Below are 14487 nucleotides of genomic sequence, written 5' to 3' on the forward strand. Positions count from 1 at the left end.
ACTCTGACCCACTGGTGCTCATGAGGCATTCCCTTACCTGGGCTGAAAAGCAAAAATCCGAAGTTTACAAGTAAAACAGACACCATAAAAGTGTGGGCACAGATTTATTGCTGTCTCATTTATTATTTAATACAGAGTCCATGTTTTCTGAGTAATGGTAATAAGATGTCCAAAATTCAACATTATTAAACATTCAAACAGCAAAATAGGTAGAAAGAAGCCCTCAAATGTTAACTCCTCTATCTGGTGGGACAACTCGGGATGGAGGCTACTGCGCTGGTCATCTTGATTTGTGAGGAGAACCGCTACCCTCCGACACGGGGTCCGGGAGAGCCCCAGATGTTGGCCAACCGTGAGGCACCGGGGAGAGCGCGTTTGTCACCCTTGGACACGTCTGGGGAGACCTGCGACGACTTCCAGTGTGAAAATCCTTCCTTTGACCTCGGGCTGAAAGAGATGCCTACTGCTGAGAGGGTCACAAGAAGGCCCTGTGGACTAGGGCGGACTACCATGACGAAGGCCAGAGCGATCCTGCTGTCAGAAAGGGCCCATCCGGAGAGCGCTCGTGCAGAGGCCTCACCAGGGCCCCGACGAGGCCACGCCAGCCACCAGCGGCTCTCTGCTTGTTGAAGGCCCAGGGTTCTCATCCTCCCGAGGGAAGGGGTCTCCGTGGTGTGAGTAATGTTCAGAACACACTTCCCAGCTCTGAAAAACTGCGCTCAACTGCCATCTATCTGATTGCGATTTCAGGCTGATGGCTTTTTCCAAAGTCCCAGGATCTCTGGCACCCATGACCCATGACAATCCTGATGCACCTGGCTACTTCCGTAGGGAACACAACTCCCAAGGGTGGACACTCAAAGGGACTCACAGCTGCTTTGCATCACACAACAGCAAAAAGAAATACCCGGCTCTAAGAGGGTGACGAAAACCCACAAAGAAATAAACATCTCAGAGTCTAAAAATGCAGGTCGCTCACTAGCAACACTTGGTTTGAGCCTAAAAACTGGTGATTTACCCATAAAACATTTATCTACAATGACTTTGATTGATACTTAAGGACCAAGTAAAAAATGAAAACTATTTTTTTAAAAAAGACAAACTTCAGTAAATACCCAGGAGAGTGCTAAATTCAAGATGTCCTAATGGTTCTCTGGGGCTTCCGTGGCCAAAACAGACAGGGGCAGGCTGCATGGCCTGCTGGGGACCAGAGGGTGTGGTCCCACAAACCCGCCGTGGAAGACCAATGGACCCACATCTGAGCCAGAGGACTCATCTAGAGCCCTCCCGGCCCTTGCACTTCCACAGGACTAACTGACCTTTGCAAGCACAGTGATGCTGAATAAGGAAACAACAAGGAAACATGAAGGTGCGTTTATTCACATCCATGCCACCTAAACCTACTGGGTACAGTAAAAGGGACTAAAGAAGGGACGAATTGCAACCTAAACAACAACAAAAACACTGGGCCCTCCGTCCCCATGACTTGCAAGTTCTAGTTCAGAAGTCTGCATGCTGGCAAGCCAGCGTCCTCCCTGAGAAGCACGCGTCATGCCTTGTTCTCTTCCTCTGGCATCCTCTGGCATCCTCTGTCCCTCTCAGTTAAGGCCTGGACAGTGCTAGGACGGGGCCGCCGAGTCTCCCCCGGAGCCGTGCTCTGGCGAGGAGGCGTCTCCTCCGCCATCAGTCGCCCGTGGGCCCGGGTCCCGTGAGGTCAGGCTCCGGCCCGCGCGGCTCTGCTGTCATCTGCCCCCGGAGCTCCTGCACCGTCTGCAGCAGGGCTGATCGCTCCAGCTCCAAGGCAAGGGTGGCCTGCTTCAGCTTGCTTTCACTGGTCAGAAGCTTCTCAACGGTGGCTTCCAGGCTCTGGATCCTACCATTTGCCACCTGGAGAATAAACGAAGAGAATGTGAACAGCCGAGTGAGAACACATAGGGGCGGGTGGGGGGCATTCCCCCCTACACTCCACCGTCCAGCCTTGGAGACACTTTGGAGCCCTACTGTGGCAGAGACAAGCCGGCGTAGCATCAGTTCTTCTGGCCACACAGGAAGACTACATTTCCCAGGCTCCCCCGCAGGAAGGCAGGGACTTCTTCCCTGCTGCGGCTACTCTGAGATGGTTGGTGGCTTCACAGTGCAAAGGGAGCCGGCCCCCGGCCCCGACGACAGGGAAGCCAGCTCTGATCCGGGCCAAGAATGCTTCAAGAACAGGAGGTGGAGCTTCAGGGACAAAGCGACTGCTGCTGGGCCAGGCCACTGAGACTTGGAGCCTTATGTATCACTGCAGCACAGCCTGGCCCAGTCGTACAAACACGCTCGTACGTACAGACCGATGTCAGACCGAGAGGCAGACGGTTCCTCCCCAGGGGAAGGCCCCAGCAGTACCGGGTACTGGCCCTCTGCTCCAGAGGCCTGTCTTCCTACGGTAACCAGGCCCCACCACCTCAAGGAGTACGGGCACCCCCGGGGAGCACGAGTGGGGCTGGGCAGCGTCTGCGAAGGGCCCCCCGCGCACGGTCTCCGCCGCTCCATCTCGCTGATGCGTGCAGCTCTGCACACGTGCCCGCTTATGTGCGGTGGGGCAAATGGTACATGTATTTTTTTCTCTCTCTCATTTTCAAAACACGGGAAACAGGTTCTTGAACAAGACAACACTTGTGCCAGACAGACACCTCACGACTCAAAGTCTAGCTCCGCTGTGCCGGCTGCAACACTCAAAATAGAAGGAAGAAAGGACTGAGCTCCCAAGTCTGCGTGCTCACCAGGCAGGGGCGCTCACGCTGAGTGTGCACCTGCAAGGGGTGCTCTGTGATCCTCACACTCCTACCCAGGCTCAAGGCCTGGGACCGGTCCACCGCCCCCCACGAAGGACTGCTCGTGCCACCCAGCTTCGTGGTGAGTGGCTCTGCAGGACTGTCACTCTCCTCAACGAGACTGAAGCGCTCTCACGGAAAAAGCACGTCTCATCCTGTACACGGGTTGGGCCTCCCGCAGCACCTAGTTCAATGGCACTGGGTGACTCACAGTTGCTTATTATAAAAAATGTATGTCCCTTATTATTTGGCACCATTTGGTAGGTATATGGAATCGTCTTCTATGTGCGGCTGGACAAAACAGGCGACACTTTGCTCTCCAGCTGCTAGATAACATTAAGTGTTTAACCAGAAAATTAATGGGACCTTGGTGCCTGTCTGACAACTAACAGGAACAGAACAAAGCTAGAAAACGGTCAATTTTGATACTTTGGGGAAAACTATTATATTTAACACCTATCCTTGGACTCTGAAAACTGTTAAAAAAAAAAAAAAAAGGAAAGGAGGTGTGAGTCTTACAGAATATATATAGTCTGGCTGCAAGACAGTAAACCCATGTGACTCACGGAGGGAAATGGGAAAACGATCTTCAAGCACCTGCAAACTGACACAACGTAATCCCCGTCCCAAGGCCTGGACAGTAGCAGTGTCTTCCGAACCCCAGCGGCCCTGGCGCCCGGCAAGGCAGGGGCTCCAAATACTGGTGGGTTGGCACAGCTGCAGTCTTGAATGGTCCCTCCGCAAGACCACAGCCGCTCGGTGAAAGAGAGACCATTCCAAGGAGGATGTCAGTCATGACCAATTACCGCTTGGTGCCTTTCTTGAGGAATTTCGAGATCTGAGCAGCTTTTCACAGCCTCTCTCGTCATGAAAGGGGTACAGTATCATAGAAGCGCCATTAAATCACCTGCACCCTTTACCACAAAAAAATCACACGGGCATTAGCCCAATAAACGGAACCTTCCATTTCCATACTGCCTATCTTCATGCGCCAAATGTAAGTCCAAGCTTTGTCAGAAATGTTCCTATCAGGTTCTATTTCAGAGACCTACTTTGTTTGGAAGTCACTTAAAATTACCACCTCCACTGCAGACCGTTACAGGCCAGATAAGGCTCTTTATCCTTGCGAGCCTCCCCTTCGGGGTGCAGCCAAGACATCCTGGAGATACTGTACACAAGCATATTTTCAGTTAGGACACCTCAGTCGTAGGGAAAAAAAAAAAAAGCTAAATTTCAGAATATGCCTGGTGGTTAGGACTGGGCATCAAAAGCATTTTTCTTTGTTCCTCTACAGTAAATAGCCAGTAGGTCTCCTGGGACAAATCCCTGCTGGGAGGAATGCATTTTGGACAAGGTTGATTTATTAAACTCTCAAATGCTGGCCTTTCTCATATCACAGCCAAGCTTGTGTCTGCAAAGCAGCAACTTTCTATGGAGAAAACAAAGATGCATAGGTCAGGATGGAAGGCTTATTCTAAGGACAGCCCAGGAACACCATAAAATACATACTTTGGGGGCAAATATGTATTTGTCTTTGCAGCAACTCAAAAATTTTTTTAAATTCTTCAGAACAATTCCTTAACATTAACAGCATTACCACCCATTCATGACATTAAGAAAGTAGACCGTATCATTACGTTATTCTATGTGATTGGGAAAGGAGCTGTGCTCAGCAGTTAGGAACTGTGTGTCGCACAGACGAGGGACTCAGGACAGGGCAGTTCAGCAGTCTGCCCAGTGCAACAGTGTGGGTGGACACAACGCTGGATCTGACGAGAGCTGCATCCCCAGGCTTACCCCCATGTTACCCTTCTGTATGCACGGTCTGTTTGCATTTCTACCACATGTCCTCATCCACATTTATCCATGTTAAAATGGAAGCTTCTAGAGGGGAGAACTATGTCCCTCATTAATCAAACTTTTGTTATTTGTAGTAAGGACTCAACAATCTTGACCATATGCTCTGGTTTGCTTTGTTAGGTAGATCTCTGTGTTACTCCCTTCCCCTAACATCCCTCCATGGACCTAGCTGGTTTCGCTCACAGAAGCCCAAGCCTTTGATTCTCTCATTATTACTCAAAGCACAATTGCTGGCATTCGGCGAACAGCCCCTAGGCATCCTGGACCCAGTTCATCGCTGGGCCTCTCTCCTAAAAGGGTTAAGTGCAGAGACAGCCTCTCAAAAAGTTCCAGGACCATCTGACCTCAGCAAAGGATAATCTGTCTGCTCCCAAATAAAACGGAGCAGTTCTCCTGGGATACCTTTGATCCCAACTATAAACAGACCAGGGAGAGGGGAAGTGGGGAGAGGTCCCTCAGTCATGGGAAAACCCAGCCTGCCGGTGGTTTGGTGCGCTAATGATCTACCACACGCTCGGGGCTCAGGAAGCAGCTTTATAAATATGCTCTACCTGCAGTTGTTCAAGGAGGTCAAGGTTCTGTTTGCGCAAGCTGCTGTTGGTCTTCTCTAATTTGTCCATTCTTTGGTTGTCACTGAGAGGAGAGGAATCGATAAGTTCTTCTTGAAGCACGTGGTACTCAACTTCATAGGCTTGTAATTGTTTAGAGATATCCATCTCAAACACCTGTTACATACAGAAAAGTCATCAGGCACTGAAAATGAGAAAAATCACACATACGCGTACGCGGCCATGTCAGCAAGCATCCCCTAAGCACCTACTCCGGGCCTGGTACTATCAGGGAGAAATAAGGAAAACTCGCTGCATGGAAAAGGTAACAATTCTACTTGGGAAGAAAGAACAAAAGAAGCATTGAGAACTAAACCCGAGGTAACAATAGGGACGGGTCTCTGATAACTCATTTTCCAAAAGCCCAAACCTTACTTTTTAAAAGGCTTTTTATAAAAATTTATTTTTAGTTCTTATTTCTGTACAGATTTCCTTTTTCTCTGAAAATTCTATTATGTTAGACACATCAGCTGTGGGTCAAAGAGAAAGGAAAAAAACAAAACAACAGAATCACAGCCCTATTTGCCCAGTCACCAAGTCAAAGTTTAATTATAGTTCACTTGGGTTTTTAGAGTTACAAGAACAGCTAAGTAAGGGAACTGTTTACTAAAAAACCCTCATTTGCACATAAGATATGCAGAAATGAGCCAAAACCCAAATGTCGCCCACACAGATGAGTGAACATGAAACAATGCCTTCCTGCTCATAATAGTAACAGTGATCAAAAAACCACCCGCGTGAAAAACAGCCCTGAAGTGCACAAGTGCGTTGTTCGTGTTTGTACTTTCTCTGAGTGAGCTGGGTGGGAGCTGCGCCGAAGAGGGGGTCAGGCGCGGCCGCAGCCTCTCTCCGCAGCTGTTTCTGGGGGATCGCCCCACGGCTGTGGCTCTGAGCACAGGACTGAAGTCCCAGAGAGGCTCTGCGTGTGGGTCTGAGCCTTCGGTCATGCTGGCTCCGTAGAAACAAGGCCAGCATCACAGAAAACACATTTAGAGGATGAAGTTAGACCTTTCAAGAGCACAAAGGAACTCTTCACGGTCTTTCCTTAAGAAAGAAATTCCAACGTAGTGAAAATCAATGAAAACCTCATTTTCCCCGACGGCGCCCTATTAGCATTCAAACATGGATGAATCCTATCTTCCCTGAAATCGATATTTCAAAAACCATGTTTACTTTCTCACCATTCCCAACAAACTTCTCTGCCTGGAGATTAATTTTTCAGCTTCCTGCTTTTCAATTTAATTCAATGGACAAGACCAATTAGGCACAAAAGTCATTCTATGCCAAAATACTACACATTGTATTGTGGTATGCGTGAGTGTGAAAGTTTGCCATATTGATAGGCAATTCTCTGTTGTCCCTCAAAGTGACTGTGAGGTCAGCAGGGATCATCATCTCTATAGTACAGTCAAGAAAACGGACTCAGCCCTCAAATCAGGGCTCCCCTGGCGACACCCTGAATGACCTTGAGCAAGTTACTTGACTTCTCCCGGCCTCGGTTGCTGGCCCTTGACACGGGGTGAGAGCACGCACCTCCAGCATCGCTGTGAGAATTACGTGAAGCGACTCGTGGGAGTTCCCAGCACACACCTGGCAAGGTGAGTAGGTGCCCACTTAGCTAAGGAAGCTGCTTCCACACGCTTGTCATGAAACCCTCAACATTCAACCTTGCGCTTCAGCAAAATTACAAAGGATGCCACACCATGGAACCTCTGAATAGCTCAAACAGAGCAAAAACCGCAAACATTAAAACCGAGACTGCCATGGCACTGGTGTATAATTATAAATATGATGCAGAATAAATGTATAGTTACTTCTTTTCTTCCATGGAGATTTATTTTTAAATGAGCTACTAATCTGGAAAACCTGGGAACAAAACCTGTGGCCTTTAATACAGATTGATGACCTGCTAAGGTTAATGGCTCTCAGCTGTGCACAAAGCCATGCACTCTTTCAGGGCTCCATTAATTCCCAGGAACCATCCTGGGTCATAATCATCGCTGCTGAATTGCATCATTATCTCCTGGCTGCTAAAATACTTAGAGCCCTTGATTTTGCAGTTATGCCCTAGAATTGATCCCAAAGCATGGAAGTATGTGGCTGGCAGAGAAAGGAGAGCCCAGGTCCTCAAACAAGGCTTTTTCGAGTTGCTGTATATATTCTACATGAGCATAATTACAAATGGCTTCATTATCCTACTTACTCGACATGGCATAACCCTGTTAATCCATTCATCAAGTGCTGGACATCTAGTTACTTGTAAAGTTTCTGTAGTTATAAATGACAACTCTAAACATCCTCGTACATATGGCTTTTCCCATATTTTGGATTATTTCCTACGGATACATTCCAAGAAATGGGATTACTGAGTCAAAGGGTATGAATATTTTACTGGCTTGTGATACACATCGCCAAATTGCCTCCCAAATGGGAATAATGGATGCACAATGCCATTAACAACACACCAATATGCCAGATAGTCTACCCTTGGCACTGGGTACCGGCCTTAATACGTTTCATTTTGTTAATCTAGTAGGTAGAGCATTGTATGTTATTTAAATTATGCATGAAGCTAAATATTTTCCCAGATATTTGTTTACTAGATGGATCTCCTTTTCAGTGAATTGTCTGTTTATGTTCTTGGCTCATTTGCTATTGGAGACCCAGTGAGTTCGTCTTTGCAGTCTGTGGACACTCTATGTAATGAAGCCATTAACCCTGACGTCTGCAGACTTGGCCACATACTTTCCACCTTCCCAGCCTCCAGGCCTTGCCCCCCACCCCCCGCCCCCGTCTGTCCATCTCAGTGAGTTGAGCAGGGTGCCTGGGGATCAGCCACCAGGGGCTACAGTGCCTGTAGTGAATTTAAAAATTAGAAACCCAACTAAAAACTGGTCTGTTTTTTATGATCACCACATGCAAGCAATTCTAAACAATCCCAGTGGTAAGATATTCCTCCTCACTGTTCCCCACCCTTTTGGAACGGCCCTGATTGGCCTCTGGAAAAATCCCTTGTTTTCAGCCCAGCAAGCTGCCCAAAACTGCCTGAGCCGCGAGGGCTCCTCCCCGCGCAGAAGAGGCTGTCCCAACACTGGGGATTTGAGGAGCGGCTCCTGAACAAAGGAACCTTGTTAAGATTCTGGTTTCTATCCTACAAGCTCAACTAGAACAGGGAATTGTCTAGTGTGTTCAATGAAGCTGCCCATAGCAGAGCTTTTCAAATGTTCGTGTGTGTGTGTGTGTGTGTGTGTGTGTGTGTGAGAGTGAATCCCCTGGGGCTCTTGTTAAAATGCAGATTCTGACTCAGCAGGCCTGTGTGTGTGTGTGTGTGTGTGTGTGTGTGTGTGAGAGTGAGTGAATCCCCTGGGGCTCTTGTTAAAATGCAGATTCTGACTCAGCAGGCCTGGGGCAAGGCCCCAGATTCTGCATTTCTGACAAGTTCCTACAGGGTACAAGGACAGGTGCGGGTCTGGGGCCACACTCTGAATTCCGCCCCAAGGATGTTGACAACCGGCTCTTTGCCCTGTCTCCCAAAGTCCCCTCCACCTTTGTTTCCTTCCTTACACTGAAATGAGCCGGCAGACGCAGACAGCACTGGCTGTGACAAGCACAAACCTGACCTCCTCCTCTTGGTTTCTGTTTATTCCCAGGGTTTCCCCGTTGTTGGGTCAGAGGATTTTTATGGCTCATAATCAACTGACAATTAAACTGAGGACCTGCCACAGAGACTTCAGAGACCCTTCTCCTTCTGCCCTGGGCTCTGTCAACTCTGGACCTGCCCATACTGAACCAAAGCCGCGGAGCCCTATCCTATCTCCCTCTCCCTTCCTGGATGCAGGCTATGTCCCCACTGCTCAAGCTGAGGCCATCCACAGAAAAGTCAGCGAATGAAATGGAGCCATAACGATCACAGAAGCCCACCGAGACTTTCACATACAAGACAGTATGCTCTGTCGGGTGCAGTGGATGCTCTGTCACTTGCACCCTGTGGACCTCCAAGACTTGAGCCTGGGGGCCCTCTCAGGCTGCCAAGGAGTCGCACTGTACCTCAGGCCTCATCTCCTAGTGGGACTTGAAACTAGAGCACCCTCTAGGTGGGGAGGGGGCAGTGAGCCTGACAGATGTCAAGTTCCAGATGGAAAGCATGGGAGGGCAAGAGGGTAGACAGCTGGGCTTCCCATCAAGACTCTTGGTAGGATGAAAACCTGGGCCCCAAAATGTAGATTTTTGTGTTCCCCACACTGCTGCTCCCAATCCACAACCACCCTTCCCTTCAAAGTTCAATGCTAAGGCATCTAGAATTTCTCTCAATTCTCACTCCCATGCCTGTGATTAGGAATCAGCAGAGTGCCCCCTGTGGACTGAATCTGACCCACTGTATGTTTTTGTAAATAAAATTTTACTGCAACACAGTCATTTCATTCATGTACGTATTACTGGTCGCCCTTTGGCTGCAAAGGCAGAGTAGAGTGACTACAACAGAGACCTTGTGGCCCACAGAGCCTGAAAGACTTATTATCTGGCCCACTGCAGAAAACGTCTGCTGACCCGTTCTTAGCTCATTCCTCAGGCCCAGCTGAATTCAACTGTCCCAATTCCCAATCAGCAGTGCGCACTCCACCAGCCTGGCTCCCATAGGCCCTTGCATGGGCACCACTGTGGCTCTTACCACATTTGGAATTACTGGATTCCATGCTCATTCTCTGCACAGGAGGGGCTCCAGTGTCAGAGACACATTGCATTCTTGGCTCTGCCATCGCACACAGGGTGTTGGGCATGTTACTCTATCCATGACCAGTTTCCCCACCTATAAAAATGGGGATTATAATACACATCCCAGGATTTTAAGGAGTCAGTGGAATAAAGGATCCCAAGCTCAAGACAGTTGCCTGAAACAAATCAGGTGCACACACACAAAACTCTCTCCATGCTGTGTCCATTTCTATTCCTCCAACATTTAAAGAGAACCTGATACTGTGAATAAGTATTCTTCACAGAAAAGGGAGGAGAAAATGGGATTCTTTTCTGGGGCTCAATATCCAGGAGGTAAACTGAATGTCAGGTGAGATTGCCCACCTTAGAGCCAGGAGCCAGGTCGAGGCACCCCCCGGGCACAGACGTGAGGTAACCAAGGCTCTCTGCGTTTGCCCCAGGGGCCATAAAATATAAGTATATGCAGTGAAAGCTCTAAAAGGGCATCAGTGCACATAAATGCCAAAAATTAAAGAATCAAAAGGGCAGAGAATTCAGTATTAACATACAGGTAAAATATAGAAAAACCTTTGTAATTAAATGATGCCCGGAGGCGCGTGGTGGTGTTGAGAAGCTGCTAAGTCACTCTGAGGCAAGAGAAGCCCCACCTCTCCCCTCGGCAGCAGGGTGACCGAGGGCCAGCGAGTTTGCCTCTTTGCGCCCTATGCTCCTCATGGGTTAAAACCACCTATCCTCTCAGGAATGCGGTCATGATGAAATGAGATCCTGTGCATATGTAGATTCACACAGAACCTGGCAGAAAGTAGGGCCTGAATAAGCCAAAGCTATTCACATTGAGAGAAACGTGCCAGGGAAGCAAAATACAGAGAGATGCATCAATTCACTAAAAATGAAAGTGCAGAGTGGAAAAGCAGTGCCCTTTCGAAGGACGGGCGTAGGAAATGTGCGGAGATCCAGAGTCACCCGGGCTCACACCGGCTCCCCTCCCCAGGCCACATCTGCTTCTTTCTCTGTGCTCCACACTGAAGGAGGGGTAGCAAATAAAACCAGAAACACCGCATCTGGGTGCAGTCCGCCAGAATCACTGGATTCCTGTTGGACTGTCAGAAGTCCTCAGAATAAGGGTTTGTTTAAAAATTAGCTCTGTTTCACTACTAGTTTTTACCTAACTGCTCTATGCTTGCATTGCACTGGGAGCAGGTGAGGTAAATTCTAGGCTTAGGAGGGGCCTGATTGCTGGTCCCGATGCAGAAATCCCTTCCAGAGCATTCTCAGCCATCCAGCCCCTGGACACTTGCAGTGGTGATCCACCCTCTACTAAATAAATAGCTCAGTCCTTCAGAGTCAGCAAACATTACTAGAAGACTCTTCTTTATACAGAGTCAAAATCTGCTCTCACCCCTAAACCAGACCATTGAACAACTGATCTAGTTGTAATTCTGGCTCAATTCACCCTTGCCCCTAACATTTGAGAGAAACAGTTCTACTGGCTACAGAAACCAGAGGTGCTCAAGCCACAGATGTGGAACTGAATTCTATTAAAAAAAACAAAAACAAAACACATCATGAAACAAATCTCTAGAATATATACTATCATGATTTTGCTATCAAAGGGTTATTTTTAGAAAATTCCAAATAATAGCACATAGCAGAAAAAATACCAAAGCACTCCTACTGTAAGAGCCTACACTGAATAGCACATGTGTTTCAGAAGAACAAACAACTAGGGTGAAGCCCCTTAACTATAAGCAACTACCGATAACCTGTGCTGGTTGTCAGCACTGACCACTGCCCCCTTGTTCACACGTGACACAGCCCCATCACATTCCCAACATACGCGCGCTCGGACATGCACTTAAGTCACTGAACATGTATTTGGCCATATGCTTCCTACCTGCCGGGCAACACACGAGATGCTGCCCACGATACCAAGTGGTAGGAGGCAGGTCCCGATCAAAAGAAAATTAAGCTCTCCAAATCCAGGAGGGCGTAAGCCTTTGGAAGGTCGGACTGAAGCATACCTGACTGATGGTCTTTTCCATTTGCACCAAGCCCAGGTTGGGAAGGGTGTTTTTTATAAAGTCAACTATGGTTTCTAGGTTTTCATGTTGCAGAATCAAGGGCTTATGGCTTCCCAACAGACTTAATGCCACTTTAAATATGACCTCTGATCCCTGAAGAAAGATCATATCTGGGAAAACACAGAAATGCAGAAAGTTAAACCAGACCAGTTTCCGATGAAGTAACATTGCGTTTTCTTGTCCACACATCAGAGCAGGATGGTGGGGAACTGTAAGCCCAAACTGCAAACTTTATTTCCTTTTTAAGTGCCTGATATTTCAGATAAGGTTGTCAAGACAATATTGCAAATAGTAAAAGAAATACAGATAAACGTACTGCTAAGCTATTGTCACAGGTTCAATCTTTGTTATTGTTCTAAAAATATATTAAACTCTTAACATGCTTCAAAAGTTAAAAGAAAACTTTTTATTACACTATTTTTCTAGAAATGCTCTGGGGTTTTAAAAGAGTTCCTAAAACACATTTTTATGAGTAAAACTGAAAGATGTTTAGATACACAGCATCAGAAATTAAGATAAAAAAACTGCACCTCTTTCCCGTTTTGAAAGAAGGAACTAAAAGATCTCTAAAATCTATAAAATGTCTGCAGAGTTGCAAAAGTACATTATTAAATACTTGCCAGTATGCTGGATTTTAGCATAATGCAGTAAAAACCATCTTCCTTCAGAGAAATAAAAAGAACTCCGTCAGAGTTATTTTCTAGTTCTTGCCATAGTTTTTTCTTCCAACAGTTGGCCAATGTTAGCAACCCCTACACTGACTGGACGTGCTGAGAGGGAGGGCAAGTGGCCCAGGCAACGGGGTGAGCAGCCAGCCTCGCCCCTGGCTCCCCCTTCCTCACAGAGCTGAAGCCACTTGACAAAGAGTCAAATCGCCGTGGGGCCAAAGCACACCCCTAGCAACTAATTGTTTGATGACTAAATTCAGGCAAGTAACCTAACTGGAATTAAAAATACAAGAAAAAAATATCATTTTAAAGATGAGGGCATAAATCTAATTAGAGGCAACTGTCAATATGGGGGCTGGGGGGCTGCAGGGATAATGAGAAACACAAAGTAGTGGTCCAGTTCATCAAGTTCTGGAAGACAAAAGCAGGTGAGAGGAAGAATCCCCCCAGCATTGGACTTCTCTAGGTGGTTTAGCGTGACAAGGCAGAGGAGCCATCAAGAAACAGGAAAGGCTCGGGGCACCTGGGTGGCTCAGTTGTTAAGCGTCTGCCTTCGGCTCAGGTCGTGATCCCAGGGTCCCGGGATCAAGCCCTGCATCGGGCTCCCTGCTCGGTGGGAAGCCTGCTTCTCCCTCTCCCACTCCCCCTGCTTGTGTTCCCTCTCTCGCTGTGTCTCTCTAGGTCAAATAAATAAATAAAATCTTTAAAAAAAAGAAAGAAAGAAAGAAAAGAAGCAAGAAAGGCTGGAAGCTGCTAACATGGGGAAGGGGAAGGTGTCCGCGTCAGAGTGGTTTGTGGGCTGCGCACAGGGCAGGCCTCGGCGCCGACCGGCCGGGTCAGCCCTGGGGATGCTCAGGGCCTCAGCCACACCGGCAGACCTGGTGCCAGGGTGGGTTGTCGACCCATCTCTCTCACAGCTCAGGGCCACACTGTTTCCACAAACGTCACAAGTGCTCACAGTTCGGACGGCCCCACGAAGCTGGAAAGGCCCCAGGAAGCTGAAAAGAGGAGGGCGGCCTCCTTCTTAGGTGTGGCTGCAGAGGCTGGGAAGATAAGTTAGAGAACTAGTCGTATCTTTGTAATCTGAGCTTCGGGGAAGTACTATGTGTATCAAGACAGCCCTCTATAAGAATATTCTTGTGAAATGTCTGTTTTATGAAATACACAGTCTAACCCACGTAATTCATCACTACAGAAAATACAAAAGATCTCAAACAGCACTATAACAAAGATGTGTTTTTAAAAAGAAGTATTTCCCAAAACAAACTTGAAGCTTCTGGGTTTAGACAGCAAGACTTCCTTTCAGTAGATCAACTTTTATAGCTGAACAAATATAGATGGTATCAATCAGAATACCAAGCCTTCTGTGCAAGGGTCCTGGGAGAGGACTTCAAGACCAGCCCAACTGCGACAGCTCAGTGTCTTTAGTCTCTGAGAGACATGTACTAGTAACTAGACAGAGTGCCACATCTAAGCCAAGTAAGAGAAATAATTATTGGGGAAGTTTTATGAGCACAATCAAATATGCAATCCATAACAGCAATCTCTTTTTTTTTTTTTTTAAAGATTTTATTTATTTATTTGAGAGAGAGAGAATGAGAGACAGAGAGCATGAGAGGGAGGAGGGTCAGAGGGAGAAGCAGACTCCCCGCCGAGCAGGAAGCCCGATGCGGGACTCGATCCCGGGACTCCAGGATCATGACCTGAGCCGAAGGCAGTCGCTTAACCAACTGAGCCACCCAGG

General features: G+C 47.7%; 1 protein-coding gene across 1 annotated transcript in view; it reads right to left on the bottom strand.

Annotated features, from left to right (window-relative positions):
• Nucleotides 1–1358: 1358 nt before the first annotated feature.
• TBC1D1 (TBC1 domain family member 1) overlaps nucleotides 1359–14487 on the bottom strand; it is a 219821-nt gene continuing 206692 nt past the window's right edge. The window contains exons 19-22 of the mRNA XM_081813168.1: nucleotides 13659–13722; nucleotides 12016–12185; nucleotides 5225–5398; nucleotides 1359–1887 (exon numbers count right to left, since the gene is read on the bottom strand). Of these exons, the coding sequence (XP_081669294.1) occupies nucleotides 1684–1887; nucleotides 5225–5398; nucleotides 12016–12185; nucleotides 13659–13722 (612 nt within the window). The 3' untranslated portion in view covers nucleotides 1359–1683. The remainder of the gene's footprint in view (nucleotides 1888–5224; nucleotides 5399–12015; nucleotides 12186–13658; nucleotides 13723–14487) is intronic.

Source organism: Leptonychotes weddellii, chromosome 2 (assembly GCF_054177405.1).
Source record: "Leptonychotes weddellii isolate Sample4059 chromosome 2, ASM5417740v2, whole genome shotgun sequence".
In the NCBI taxonomy this organism is placed as follows: Eukaryota; Metazoa; Chordata; class Mammalia; order Carnivora; family Phocidae; genus Leptonychotes; species Leptonychotes weddellii.